We start from the raw sequence: 14,477 nt of genomic DNA, 5'->3' as shown, positions 1-14,477 counted from the left end.
AGGTACCATTTCGGGCGCACCCTATATGTTCTCCTCAGCTGGTTGGTAAAGTCGTGATCTTCCACCTCTGGCAGGGGGCAAGGAATGTTACTGGTAATAGCTCTGCCATCTGCTATTGGGGCGGCAGCGTAGCCTAGTGGTTAGAGTGTTGGATTAGTAACCGAAAGGTTGCAAGATCGAATCCCCAAGCTGACAAGGTACAAATCTGTCGTTCTGCCCCTGAACAAGGCAGTTAACCCACTGTTCCTAGGCTGTCATTGAAAATAAGAATTTGTTCTTAACTGACTTGCCTAGTTAAATAAAGGTACAATAAAAAATCCATCCCCTTCCCCCTATCTAGCCCATCCTTGTTGAATGTTTCCCTTTCTTGAAGCTTCAAACAGGTCGAACAGTCGCGGCAGTGAGGGAATATTAGGCATGCTTGACTGTCGTTGCGTCCCAAATGGCACCCTAATCCCTATGGGACCTGGTCAAAAGTAATGCACTATATATGGAATATGATGCCATTTGGAACTCAGACAATGACTCACAGGCAGTAAATAGGCAGTTCTGTGTTACACATCTCTGATGTACTCAGAGACCTCACTAATAGGGAGGGAGTTTATGGCATAGTTTATGGCACAGGTGCTAAGATCACTTGGTACACATTTAGAAAAAAAGGTGCCATCTAAAACCAAAAAGGGTTCTTTGGCTGTCCCTACAGGAGAACCCTTTGAAGAACCCCTTTTGGTTCCAGGTAGAACTGTTTTTGGTTCCATGTAGAACCCTTTCCACAGAGGGGTTCTCCTATGGGGTCAGCCGCAGAACCCTTTTGGAACACTCTGTATATAGGTAATCGTCTGCCCTCTTGCCTGCTAGTAAACACAGTTTCTCCTAGTTCTTATATAATAACATTTCACAAGAGGAATGCACTTATTCACAGTGAACTGGCCAGTTCCATGCTGCTTACGTAATGACATGCAGAAAATATCAACTTTGCTTAAGATTGGTGGGCAGAGTGCTCTGTTTTTTGGCTGTTGTGTTTTGAGAGTGGATGTATTACTTTTTCTTACACCCCCTCTAGCTGGTCAGATTCTGTGTATATATTGAATGGGAACTCAGAGTGATGATGGGTTCACTAGCCTATGTGTGCAGGGCCAGCAAGGAGCAGGGTCATGTTCATTGGGCAACAAACGAAAGAAGACTTTTTGCTATGCTGTGCCCCAATGAGCACAACTCTGGTACAAATTTAGGATCTTAATTTAATAACCCTGTTGCTGGTGAACTTTCCTGCAATGCGGGAAATGTTAAACTTGTAATGTGTTTGTTGTTTAAAAAGGCTTCTGAAGTTTGTAATTTCCACTTAGAAATGTCAGACTTGATTTTCCCTTCCGAAAAATGTATCAAACCCTACAAAAATGTCCATTTAATAATTCACATTTCCTGTTGCTGTAGGATTATTTTCCTGCTGTTGCAAACTGGCTCAAATTAAGATCCTACATCTATATGCCTAAAATCTGCTGGCATAATAAAATTGTCTGTCACTTGAAGGAAGATGAATCCAGGGATAGGGTTTGATTGGGTAATGTGTTGCATTGCTCTTACTGTACGCCAGGATAGTGTTTATTAGTACCTCACCATACCAAAACGGCTGGCAACGAAAAATGAAAACAAGCTTTCTTATTGGTCGGATTTAGGTAAGTCCCTCCCTGTTTCGAGCTATTTGCTTCCTATTGGATGAGACCCAGGTTTGTCGTTCATTCACAATATTCTAGAGAAGCACATGGCAATGCTTGAGGCTAGACCAATTGTTGCTTTAGCTTGCTAAATTTGCAAGCAACAACACGTTGGATGTTATTGACTTTTGATTTACTTAATGACATAAGCAGGACATAATGTTGTCATACCATGTAATATCGGTTTTACTTATACGGTCATTGCACTGTTATTAGGCATTATGTGGTCAAGCTAAATTCACCTGTCAAGATGGAAGAAGCCAATGCTGTATGGCAAAGTATTAAAATGGATGGATGGGTAGATTGTTCTATAGCCTACAGAAACGGACAGATACAGACAGATCGTGCTTTTCCATTTACAGTCGTTATTTTCCACCACCCTGTCCCCTATCCTCCTCTCAGTCCTCCTCCATCCCCCCACCCCCTCTCCCATTTCATCATCGTCCTCTGTGAATGTTGAGAAGGTCTTGTCCTCTGCTGTTTGACGTCTCTCTCAACCACTGCTCTCGACAAGCATGAGATACTTCGTGACGTCTACAGAGTCTGAGGGGGCGTGTGTACAGTGTAGTAAAACGAAAGTGCACACCGACTCGATTATTCTTCAACCCACACTTGGAGAGGTGGAATCACATAAAACCGAATCGGTCTCAGTCAGCAGGCAGTGAGGGATATTCCAGATTGAGTTGCGGGTCTGTTATTCTAGTAAATAAGGTGTCTACTATATTGTAGTTGTTTTTACTGCAAATCGCAACTATTTATCACCAGAGCCTGTTTTATGTCTAATTATGTGTTTCAAGGGATTCGAATTGAACACCTTGTCATCTCAATCAGATTTTTTTTTATAAATAAGGGGGAGATCAACAACGTCACGCAGGACTACTGTTTCAGTCGCAGTAAACAACTTTTTACCATCGCCACCGCAAATTGATTGTAGGCCTGTAGTCTGCTATTACACCGCCGCTACACCGCCATCATGCCTAGTCTGCGACAGTCTTACACCGTGACGGTGCCCGAGGAGTCGCCGGCTACCGCTTTCCCCTTCCTAAAGGCGGACCTGCGCAGGAAGAGTCCTCCAATGTCGCGGTCAATGTTGATGTCCACATTTGTGGGTCTGCTTATCAATCAAGCCAAGGTAAGTGCGCCTATTCCGTCTACAAGCAAAGGGATATTCAGGCAGTCCACGCACTACAGATGTGGAGTGCCCATACCGCAAATTGAATGGGCACGTCACATCGATCACATTGTCAGTCGATTTTGTCAATTATGGGCCGATTTGATATTGACAATAACATGGATAGATTTGTTTTAGTTACAGGAGACATTCCCACCCAAAAAAATAAGCCCAGTAAAGGATAATGTTGGCAGCTAAACGTACTTACATAATAATGCCATTTATAATCTGTGAGCAACAGATTAAATGTGTTATGAAATTGCATTTAGAGATTGAGGATTTTTAAACTGTTCATTCGATGTTGGAACTTGGAATCTTGTCGGCTCCGTGGCATTAATAGTTATTGATTTTCCAAAGCTAAAATCAAGTAATTATACGTGATGCACCTGTAGGTGGAATAGGCAGGCCTACAAATGATTTCGACACCCGTGATATTAGAATATAATTACAGTATGTGTGGTGGAATGATGTAACCATACTCAGGCCAATTTAGGCTCAGGTAATTTATGTTGTTGCTTTGTTTACAAAGGTGGATCTAAATAGGGTATGACGGTATAGGAATCGTTTCAATCCAATAGAAAAAGTTTTCACATTGTGTTCAAGGCATCCGGCATTTGAAAACCGCGGAGCGTTCAAGCCAGCTGTCTGCTTGTCACCGTACTCGTACTGTAACCTCGCGCAGTTGATTTGGTTACGTAATCCGGATTTCAGCAGTTTTGCTATGAGCGTTCTCTACCCTGAGGAGTGTGTGCACTGCTGGCCATAATGCATATCATTTAGGCATACCTCCTTCCGTTCCAGCTGTTCTTTTCTGGCCCTGAATGCAGGCTACGCTTTACAGTACAGGACATTTGTGAGGATACTGATTCATATGTGCCTTTACCTCCAGTGTGACATGCAGGCTATAGTCTACTGTAGAGAATAATTAGGCCTAAAGAAAAAACATAATCTGATGTAACATGGCCTATTTAAACAACAATGAAATCGTTCTTGAAAAAATATATCTAGGCCTAAATGTAAATGTATTATAAATGTAAAGGCCTGTATAATATGCCACAACTTAAGCAGGCAGGAGAGCAACATCAGCGGCCATATTTATCAATCGTCGGAGAGTAAAATAGCTGATTTAGGATCAGTTTTTACTAAGATCATAATGAATAAGATTCCATGGACTTGATCCTAGATCTACTGTGAGACGTTTTAAGAATATGGGCCCAGGAATCCTTACATGAGCCCTGAGTAAATGACAGGATGACCCCTAGTGGACAACCAAAGGCTCACAGTGCTTTATAGCTGCCTGTCTAGCATTCCTTCTATCAGGCAAGTTTTCAACACAAAACCTCACAATGAAACACCAAACAAACCACCATTCATAATCATTGCCCTCAGTGCTGGCTTGTCCTTGAAAGTATACACTTGATAAAGAGCAGTGTTTTACATCACAGTGTTCCCTGGTTGATAGAGGAAAGCCCTGTCAGCACTTGTGGGCGAAGCTAGCCTGATTTGTCGATTGTTGCATAACCGCAACACACATTAAGAACACTATTTGCCCTGTGTCACACTAACAATTAGGGCGTGACATTGTGTAATGACGTTTGAGCGAACACCAAGATAAGGAATATCAGCCTATATCTCCAGGAAAGTCTCACCTTATCTGATGTACAGTACACTGTGGGTGATAGGGCACATGGATTCTCAGAATGGGCTGAGGGCCTAAATATATGGATGTCCTTTACGGGGAGAGCAGAATGTTCCTCAGTCAGGACTGTCACCGATAACCATTGAATAACGGTAACACAACATTATCACCGCTTCAACAACATCAATAGTTGTAATACATTATCACTGCTTTATCCACCACAGTTTTGGTGTCATTGGTATGAGCTGTACAGTCAGCCTACAGTGTGTCTGCTGGGTGGTGCTACAGTATGAAGCGAGGTGTGTTTGCATGTGTGTCCCAGTCACAAGTTGTTTGGCTGTGACCAGTCCTGCACAGTAAGGCTGGAACACAATGTTCTCCCCACTCTCATACTTTCAATCTGTGCCAACCAATGGAATGACTTCCTCCCCAATGGAATGACTTCCTCCATTGGCCGTCAGCCAATCAGGGCCCTTATTGTTGGACCCACCTCCATGTCCTGAGTGAGCCACATGCCGACAGAGCCCATTCTCCACAGGCCTCTCCTCAGTAATCACTGTACTAGTGTCCCAGTGTCCTGGCTCCGGTGCTGTTTCTACCCAGGTTGTGAGGAACTGGCCTGTGCATGCTGCTCAAGCCTTATGCTCTGTTTCAGAGCTAACAATGCAGTGTGGACCCAGACACACCCTCTGATTGGCCATGTGCAGCAGCGCAGTCTCTACTCAGTACTCACACTCCAACTCAATGAGAGTTTGACCTCTAGAGACAAGGCCTACACTGCGCTGACAGTGGAAAGTGAACTATGAGAAGTATGAGGCATTTGGTACCTGTCTGGTTGTGAGAAGTGACATTGTGGTGCTATGTACTGTACCGTATGTGGAATGGTTTGGTCTGGGACGGAATAGTCACTGTCTCATGTTTCAGACTGTATTAACAGTGTGCATGTGAATGCACTAGAGGAATGTGTAATATTAATATGTAACTTCCAAGACTTTCCGTTCCCCAGAAATGTCCCTGTACAGCAACGTGTATTACAGGGACACTGTATAGAGTAGGTTACATGTAGCAGTAAGCTTGGAAAAGCAGTATTATCCATTAAACCTGCTTAACCCTGCACTGGTTTAAACCAGTATTCAGAGAATACTAAATTAACACATTATCCCTTTAACTGGCACACCATGAAAAAAATGGCAGAAAAATTGTTTTGCAAAATATATGTATTTGGCCTCAGTATAGGCCATAAATGAATAATGTATGTTCGCGTGACTTAAACTTTGATATATAATGCATCGGAAACATCTTAACCAGCCTGTTGAGTTGCCTAATTAGAGTAAACTAATTTTGTATTGGAATTTGCATAGACTTTTTAATATATATATATTTTTAAATGATTCATTAATTTATGTTATGACTGCTTAATTTACTTATAATGAAAGACAGGCTTAGTTCAATGAGGACTGATATAAAATATTAAGAAAATATGATACATTTGTGTGTCAAAATGATGTTTTAGAGGTCACCAACAAATTGTGGTAAATGAGGTTCGGTTTTGCTCACATTCACTTCCTTGAATGTGTGTTGGAAAAAATATGGGAGTCCGGTAATGAAAACCACATGATTTTACTAAATGGGATTTGTTGAGATGATAAAATATGACAAACAATACCATAGTATTACCATAGTATTGCTATTAGTATCTGTCCTGAACAACAATAGCAATATGGAAGAGATCAGGATATAATTGATCTTTGCCCTGGTGCTAATGCAGGCCTGATAAGTCAGGTATTGTTCTTTCAGTTCTTGAGCCACAGATGGTGGTTATTTGTGTTTTGGTCATGACAAGCAGTGTCCCTCACCCAACGTCTCACAACGTCACAAAGCACACCACTCATGACGTAGCTACCACGTGTGGTGTACTCTGACCTTAAGGCAACGATACACTCTGACCATCAAAAACCCTTCAGACAAGGTCACACCACTCCAGTGAACATCCAACCATATCCGCGGGAAGTAGGGGTGCTGAGGGTGCTGCAGCACCCCCTGAAAAATCGGGAATAAAAAAAAAAATATTAATAAAAAATTTATTTAAAAAAAATTGCAGTCTGTAGCACGGCAATTTTTTTGTTTGTTGTTGAACATTTTCTTTTTCACAAAGGTAGTGCACTGGTCCTTTGCCAGTCCTTTATTAGCGGACCGATATAGCCATCTGTAGCGCAGGCAATACAATGGTATGTGTTTGGTCCTGTGTCCCTTTAAGTTGACATGTATCAGGGACTGAGTGAAGAGGGATTTCTACCTTGCTCTAACCTGTGTCTCCCTGTCTTTGTCGCAACAGAACTCCAAGAGTACTCAAGGCCTAGTGGGACTGAGAAATCTCGGCAACACAGTGAGTAAACCATTACCTCCGCCACTAACACAAGTCTGTTATTACACTGTGCTTATGTCTGGTTTGTAGCGGATCTGATGTCCACTCTTTGGAATATCTATCCCTGTCACTGAAAAGTGTGCACTTCTAGTCTAATAAATATTCCCTCCTTTTTCTCTCTCTCTGTCTCCCCCTTCTCTCACCCACTATTTTCTGGTGTAGTGTTTCATGAACTCGATCCTGCAGTGTCTGAGCAACACTCCTGACCTGAGGGACTACTGTCTGAGGAACACACACCGCACCGAACTCAACAACACCTGCAGAGCCAAGGCTGCTCTCATGGAGGGTAAGACACACTACTGCTCCAACTGGTTGCACTTTACTTAAGCCTGCAGGTATAATGCATTATTAGAATGACATTAGAAGGATATTACCAGCTGACCAATTCTGGAAAATTTGACAGTCGTGAAAAAAAGAAAAGGACAAAATGGTGTAAAAAAAGCACTAATCATGTTTATGCAACATAATAATCATCCTAAGAATATTTACAGAACCACCTGAGGGTCACTATAATATTGACCTCTAATTTGTAACAACCTGAATGCTTAAAACGTACACAAATTGTGTCTTAAGTTGATTTGAAACATATAGGAGCTATTCTGTGCATGTACACACACACACTGATCCCCAGACATTGTTTGGAGATGGTGAACAGTAACAGTAGTTCTGTCTACTACCTGATTGATATTCTTCACATGGCTCCTCTCCCCTGCAATGTGACCTCTGCTTAACAGTACAATGACTAAAAGTGGTCTCATTCTCTCTCTCTCTCTCTCTCTCTCTCTCTCTCTCTCTCTCTCTCTCTCTCTCTCTCTCTCTCTCTCTCTCTCTCTCTCTCTCTCTCTCTCTAACAGAGTTTGCCAAACTCACTCAGACCCTATGGACGTCAGTCAGCAGCGAGGCCATCAGTCCCTCAGACTTCAAGACCCAGATCCAGAGATACGCACCCAAATTTGTGGGATACAAGTAAGTCCACTCAGAAAAGGGCTGTGGTCTGATCTAGTAATTCTATTTCTATGGTCATAAGTGTGCTGGGAGAAAGCGAGTTCATTTAATGTGAACTTTCTTAACTATTAAAAATGTCATCGTACTTTCCCACCCCTCTCTCGCTCTCTCTCTCCACAATGCATTAATGTAGACACATCTTTTATATTCATTTCTCATTTTGTGGCTGTGGTTGAAATAATGAGCTTTTGAAAGTATACATCTCTTTCTCTCTCTCCCCCCCATCTTTCTCTCTCTCTCTCTCTCTCTCTCTCTCTCTCTCTCTCTCTCTCTCTCTCTCCTCCAGTCAGCAGGATGCTCAGGAGTTCCTGCATTTCCTATTGGACGGCCTCCACAACGAGGTCAACAGGGTCACAGTGCGGCCCAGGCTCCCGTCCGAGGACATTGACCACTTGCCGTAAGTCTCACCTCCCGTAGCACCAACCCAGGAGCATGTTAATTAGTTTGAATCGTTTTGAAACAGAAAATGACAATTAGCATTTCTTAGTCTGTTTTCTTCTGCTTGGTGCCTCATGAACACGACCTTGACATGTTCTCCTAGGATTAGACATGCCTAGACATGCCTCATGATATTCAGGCTGTAACTGCCTTTGTAATGAGTCATGTTTTTTTGTTTTTTTTAACAAGACTGGGTACCTCAGATTAAAGTCCCCTGGGATCTGTATTAGAGAGGAGTGTGTCTGTTCTAGAGGAGCTCGTTTGAATGTAAACTGATGTGGGATCTGTGTTTGTCTCCTCCACAGTGACAATGAGAAAGGGAAGAGAATGTGGAACAAATACCTAGAGAGAGAGGACAGCAAAGTGGTTGGTAAGTGTCTGAGTGACTGAGAACAAGTGTGTATATTACAAGTGTGATTTTCAATGTGTGTAATAGTGTATCTGTTTCTCTGCATAGATCTGTTTGTGGGCCAGCTGAAGAGCTCTCTGACCTGCAGTGAGTGTGGATACTGCTCCACTGTGTTCGATCCATTCTGGGACTTGTCACTACCCATCGCTAAGGTCAGTGTACGCACTCACACTCACATGCAGGCACACACACACAGTGAAAAAGCTGTGTCTAACTGAGGGTGTTTGTGTCCAAAGAAAGGTTCAGGGGAGGTGAGTCTGACAGACTGCATGCGACTCTTCACTAAAGAAGACGTACTGGATGGAGATGAGAAACCGGTAAGGAACTATTGCTATTGGTGTGTGTGTGTCTGTGTCTGTCTGTTATTTGAGTATTTGGTATTAAAAATACTTTTCCTGTTTATTTGAGTATTTTCAAATGCACAGCCCAACAAGTAATTTTATTTGAGTATTTGAATGGTTCTTTTTAAAAACCAAATAGTCGACCAAATTGTATTTAAGAGAATTTTCAAATACTATTTTCAAATAACTGGTTTAAACTCATGGGAGTGTATTTGAGTCAGTGTATTTTAATGTTTCAAATTCTTTCTAAGTTAATTTCCAAATACATTAACATTTTCAACTACTTTCTGAATACTTACTTTGAATGTATTTGAAAGTAATTGAGATATTGGAAATAGTATTTGCACCCAGCTATGTTATGTGTGTGTGTGTGTGTGTGTGTGTGTGTGTGTGTGTGTGTGTGTGTGTGTGTGTGTGTGTGTGTGTGTGTGTGTCAGTGTGCGTTTCCAGATGTAATGACCAAACTCTCTTCCTCCAGACATGCTACAGGTGTAAAACCAGGAGGAAATGCACTAAGAAGTTCACCATCCAGAAGTTCCCTCAAATCCTTGTGCTTCGTATCCTTTCCATGACTTCATATTAGTGTCCCCATCATTGGTTCCCCCAACAATTAAGTTACTTCCAATCTAGTAGTAACAAGTGTAGTAGTAATAGTTTTAGTAATAGTAATAGTTGTTGTAGTAATAGTTTTAGTAATAGTTGTTGTAGTATAACTTTATAGTAGTAGAAGAGTAGCAATAACACTGTAACCAGATACAAAGCTAGAATGAACTGTCATTTTCAAGGAACTTTGGAGCCAAAGTCGTTGAAATGTTATATATTTCAAAAAGTGTATTATAAGTTTGCGGTTCTGGCTTCTGGGGTTAACCAATGTAGCCAGCTGCCCTATGAAAGCCAGGTAGAGAATTGCATTATAGCAATGCTACAACGCTATCAATATATATCAATATCTAGATATGGTACTATGCTATCAATAGCTATGCTACTATGCTATCAATAGCCATTTATGCCACTATGCTTTCAATAGCTCTATGCTTCAGTGTGCTTGTCCTTGACCGAGCCCCTGTCCCAGACCTCAAGCGCTTCTCAGAGAACCGTGTTCGAACTAGTAAGCTCTCCACCTACGTCAACTTCCCCCTCAAAGAGCTGGACATGAGAGAATTCTGCTCTGAGAACATCAGTAAGTAGTACACACACACACTCAACAAACAAGCACTCTGTCTCCAGCTACTTTGATATTGTATTGTTTTTCTTTTTAGAAGTGCTTTCAGGGCCATTTCTGAAGAGTCTTGTACAGATAAGATGTTTATTGACTGGCCTGATATAAGTACTGACTGGATCATCTGGCTTCATTGAACTCAGGACACACACACTACCGCCCAGTTGAACTGACTTGCTTTGTGGGCTCCTGCTACATGTCATGGACATATGGGCTACATAAAGCCTGGCAGTCTGGTCATATGGATGACATATGCAATGAGCCTATTAGGCCTGTGTCTGGGTCTGATGGTTGATGTTTGAGCCTTGCTCTGTGGACTGCAACAGTATACTGTATGTTTATACAGGAGCCCAGACTTGCTTTGTGTACAGTCTAGATAACCCATCCTCTTTATAAATTAGGCTTAAAACAAACATTGTTTTTCAATGATGTTAGGGGACTGTTGAAACTGAATGCATTAGTGATGTCAATGACATAACACTCATCTTTGTCTCTCTATCTCTCTCTGTCTCTCTCTGTCTGCGTAGTGAATGCAGTGTATAATCTCTATGCCGTGTCCAACCACTCTGGGAACACGCTGGGTGGCCACTACACAGCCTACTGCAGGAACCCAGCCCTTGGGGAGTGGTACAGCTACAATGACTCCAGGTATGTAATGATACCATGCTGTCATATACATCTTCATAATACCACTAGGAGTAGTTTGCTACTATATGAGGGTTAATGGCTCTGTTTTCTGTTTGTTTGTTTTCTGTTTGCTTGTCTCTGTGTGTGTATATCACTACACTGAGTATACAAAACATTACGAACACTTTCCTGATATTGAGTTGGACCCCCTTTTGCCCTCAGAACAGCCTCAATACGTAAGGTGTCAAAAGCGTTCCACAGGGATGCTGGCCCATGTTGACTCTAATGCTTCCCACAGTTGTGTCAAGTTGGCTGGATGTCCTTTGGGTGATGGACCATTCTTGATACACACAGGAAACTGTTGAGCATGAAAAACCCAGCAGCATTGCAGTTCTTGACACACAAACCAGTGCGCCTGGCACCTACTACTATACCCCATTCAAAGGCACCTAAATATTTTGTCTTGCCCATTCACCCTCTGAATAACACACATACACAACCCATGTCTCAATTGTCTCAAGGCTTAGTAATCCTTCTTTAACCTGTCTCCTCCCCTTCATCTACACTGATTGAAATAGATTTAACAGGTGACATCAATAAGGGATCATAGCTTTCACCTGGATTCACCTGGTCAGTCTATGTCATGGAAAGAGCAGGTGTTCCTAATGTTTTGTACACTCAGTGATTATTTCTATATATGTGGGTTTGTCTGTGTGTCTATAACAATGCTCTGATTAACACACACTTCTTCTCTGTGTCCTTACAGGGTGAGCCCCATGTCATCCAGCCAGGTCCGCAGCAGTGATGCCTACGTGCTCTTCTATGAGCTGGCCTCCTCCTCTCATTCACGCCTGTGAAGCTATATGTCATGGACATATGGGCTACATAAAGCCTGGCAGTCTGGTCATATGGATGACATATGCAATGAGCCTATTAGGCCTGTGTCTGGGTCTGATGGTTGATGTTTGAGCCTTGCTCTGTGGACTGCAACAGTATACTGTATGTTTATACAGGAGCCCTTGGCACTATGGATTTAGCTTCAGCACACTGTACTGCCAGGATACAGAGATTGAGTTGTGGTTCAACCATCTTCCGGGGACATTGGGAAGAGCATTGGGACAATGGGAAGGCCCTTCCCAGCTAAAAACATGTCCCCTGAATATCATTGAAAGTCCCGGGGACGTGTGTGTGTGTGTGTGTGTGTGTGTGTGTGTGTGTGTGTGTGTGTGTGTGTGTGTGTGTGTGTGTGTGTGTGTGTGTGTGTGTGTGTGTGTGTGTGTGTGTGTGTGTGTGTGTGCGTGTGTGTGTGTGTGTGTGTGTGTTGTGCGTGTGTGTGTGTGTGTGCGGTCACCATGCAGACGGTGAAGATACCTCTCTATGCACTACAACGAGGACTGTATGACCCCACGTCGGAGTTGTCATTCGTTTCAAGGTCACCACTGAGACATGAAAGACTTTATCACTCCGGCCTTCCGTTCTGTAAATGATTCTATTTAAATTAGATGTCATCATATCTGTGACTTTAGAGATGGGAAGACTCTCTAGCACCATCTGTTGGTGTGCTGTGGTTGCAGGTTTTGCACAACCTCATCTTCCTCCCGTTTCAATAGGACTGTGTGTGTGTGTGTGTGTGTGTGTGTGTGTGTGTGTGTGTGTGTGTGTGTGTGTGTGTGTGTGTGTGTGTGTGTGTGTGTGTGTGTGTGTGTGTGTGCGTGCGTGCTGTGTGCATGTGTGAAAGAGAGAGACAAAGAGAGCGGTCCCTCTCCAACTTCAAACTAGTGTGGAGATATCATGCCATTGCAAAACAAGATTGAGAGAAACTACATCTAGCTATGTTTTTTATGACTAAATGTGTATTTTTGTATTTATAAAACAACATGGTGAATGTAACTGTACTGTTGTACTAATCATTAAAGTATCACTATTTTTCAAGTTTCAAGTATTATTGTCATGTGCACAAGTATTGTGAAATGCCTTTCTTGTAAGCTCTTTCCCCACAATAGTATTATAAAATAAAGTAAAGTAGAACAAAAAGACATGAGATATAGAAACAAGAAGAACACCAGAACATAAGTAAGTTACATACAGGGTCAGTTCTCGGGTCAGTGACATTTTTACAATGTGCAGGGATGTGCAGGGATAATGGACTAATAGGGGTAGACATGCATAAGAGTAAGGTAACTAGGAATCAGGATATATGATAAACAGTGTAAATTATGATTGCATGTGCATGTATGTTGTGTGTGTGTGTGTGTGTGTGTGTGTGTGTGTGTGTGTGTGTGTGTGTGTGTGTGTGTGTGTGTGTGTGTGTGTGTGTGTGTGTGTGTCAGTGTGTGTGTGTGTGTGTGTGTGTGTGTGTGTGTGTGTGTGTGTGTGTGTGTATGTGTGTGTGTGTTGGAGTATCAGTGTGAGTAGAATCCTGTGAGTGTGCATTGAGTCAGTGAAAAAATAAAAGGGTCAATGCAGATAGTCTGTGTGGTATTTTGGTATACACTGATTGTACAAAAAATTAAGAACACCTTCATAATATTATATTTGCATTCAGAACAGCCTCAATTCATCAGGGCATGGACTCTTCAAGGTGTCGAAAGCGTTCCACAGGGATTCGGACCCATGTGGACTCAACAGTTGTGTCAAGTTGGCTGGATGTCCTTTGGGTGGTTGACCATTCTTGATACACACAGGAAACTGTTGACCATGAAAAACCCAGCAGCGTTGCAGTTCTTGACACAAGCCGGTGTGCCTGGCACCTATTACCATACCCTGTTCAAAGGCACTTACATGTTTTGTCTTGCTCATTCACTCTGAATGGCACACATACACAATCCATGTCTCAATTTTCTCAAGGCTTAAAAATCCTTTAACCGGTCTCCTCCCCTTCATCACACTGATTGAAGTGGATTTAACAAGTGGAAGACCCATTTGCGACCAAGCTTTATCTTCCTGACTGATGTCTTGAGATGTTGCTTCAATATAGTCACATAATTTTCCCTCCTCATGATGCCATCTATTATGTGAAGTGCACCAGTCCCTCCTGCAGCAAAGCACCCCCACAACATGATGCTGCCACCCCCGTGCTTCATGGTTGGGATGGTGTTCTTCGGCTTGCAAGCCTCCCCCTTTTCCTCCAAACATAACGATGGTCATTATGGCCAAACAGTTCTATTTTGTTTCATCAGACTAGAGGACATTTCTCCAAAAAGTCCGATCTTTGTGTCCCCATGTGCAGTTGGATGAAAAGCGTGCCCAAAGTAAAATGCCTGCTACTCAGGTCCAGAAGCTAGGATATGCATATAATTGGTAGATTCGGATAGAAAACACTCTACCATTTCCAAAACTGTTAAAATAATGTATGTGAGTATAACAGAACTGATATGGCAGGCGAAAACCTGAGGAAAATCCATCTAGGAAGTGCTATTATTTTGAAATGCCTGTTTTTCCATTGAAAGCCTATCCACCATACAAAGACTTATGACCCAGTTCTCGAT

At 42.4% G+C, this 14,477-nt stretch overlaps 1 protein-coding gene across 1 annotated transcript; it reads left to right on the top strand.

Annotated features, from left to right (window-relative positions):
- The first annotated feature begins 2,312 nt into the window (after window positions 1–2,312).
- LOC106603727 (ubiquitin carboxyl-terminal hydrolase 2) lies at window positions 2,313–12,921 on the top strand. Its single transcript, XM_014197764.2, has 12 exons — window positions 2,313–2,847; window positions 6,861–6,911; window positions 7,113–7,236; window positions 7,805–7,916; window positions 8,242–8,352; window positions 8,699–8,763; window positions 8,851–8,954; window positions 9,039–9,119; window positions 9,622–9,700; window positions 10,216–10,323; window positions 10,890–11,010; window positions 11,756–12,921. The coding sequence occupies exons 1-12, from the start codon at window positions 2,689–2,691 to the stop codon at window positions 11,844–11,846; spliced, it is 1,206 nt and encodes a 401-aa protein (XP_014053239.2). The 5' UTR covers window positions 2,313–2,688; the 3' UTR covers window positions 11,847–12,921.
- The last annotated feature ends 1,556 nt before the right edge of the window (window positions 12,922–14,477 follow it).

Source organism: Salmo salar, chromosome ssa04, assembly GCF_905237065.1.
Source record: "Salmo salar chromosome ssa04, Ssal_v3.1, whole genome shotgun sequence".
Lineage (NCBI taxonomy): Eukaryota > Metazoa > Chordata > Actinopteri > Salmoniformes > Salmonidae > Salmo > Salmo salar.
This window is presented reverse-complemented; position numbering and strand designations above follow the sequence as displayed.

Coding starts and splice junctions, on each gene's coding strand:
- LOC106603727 (XM_014197764.2), top strand. CDS start 2,689: ATGCCTAGTCTGCGACAGTCTTACACCGTGACGGTGCCCGAGGAGTCG. Junction 6,912..7,112: donor TGAGAAATCTCGGCAACACA/GTGAGTAAACCA, acceptor TTTCTGGTGTAG/TGTTTCATGAACTCGATCCT. Junction 8,353..8,698: donor GAGGACATTGACCACTTGCC/GTAAGTCTCACC, acceptor TCTCCTCCACAG/TGACAATGAGAAAGGGAAGA.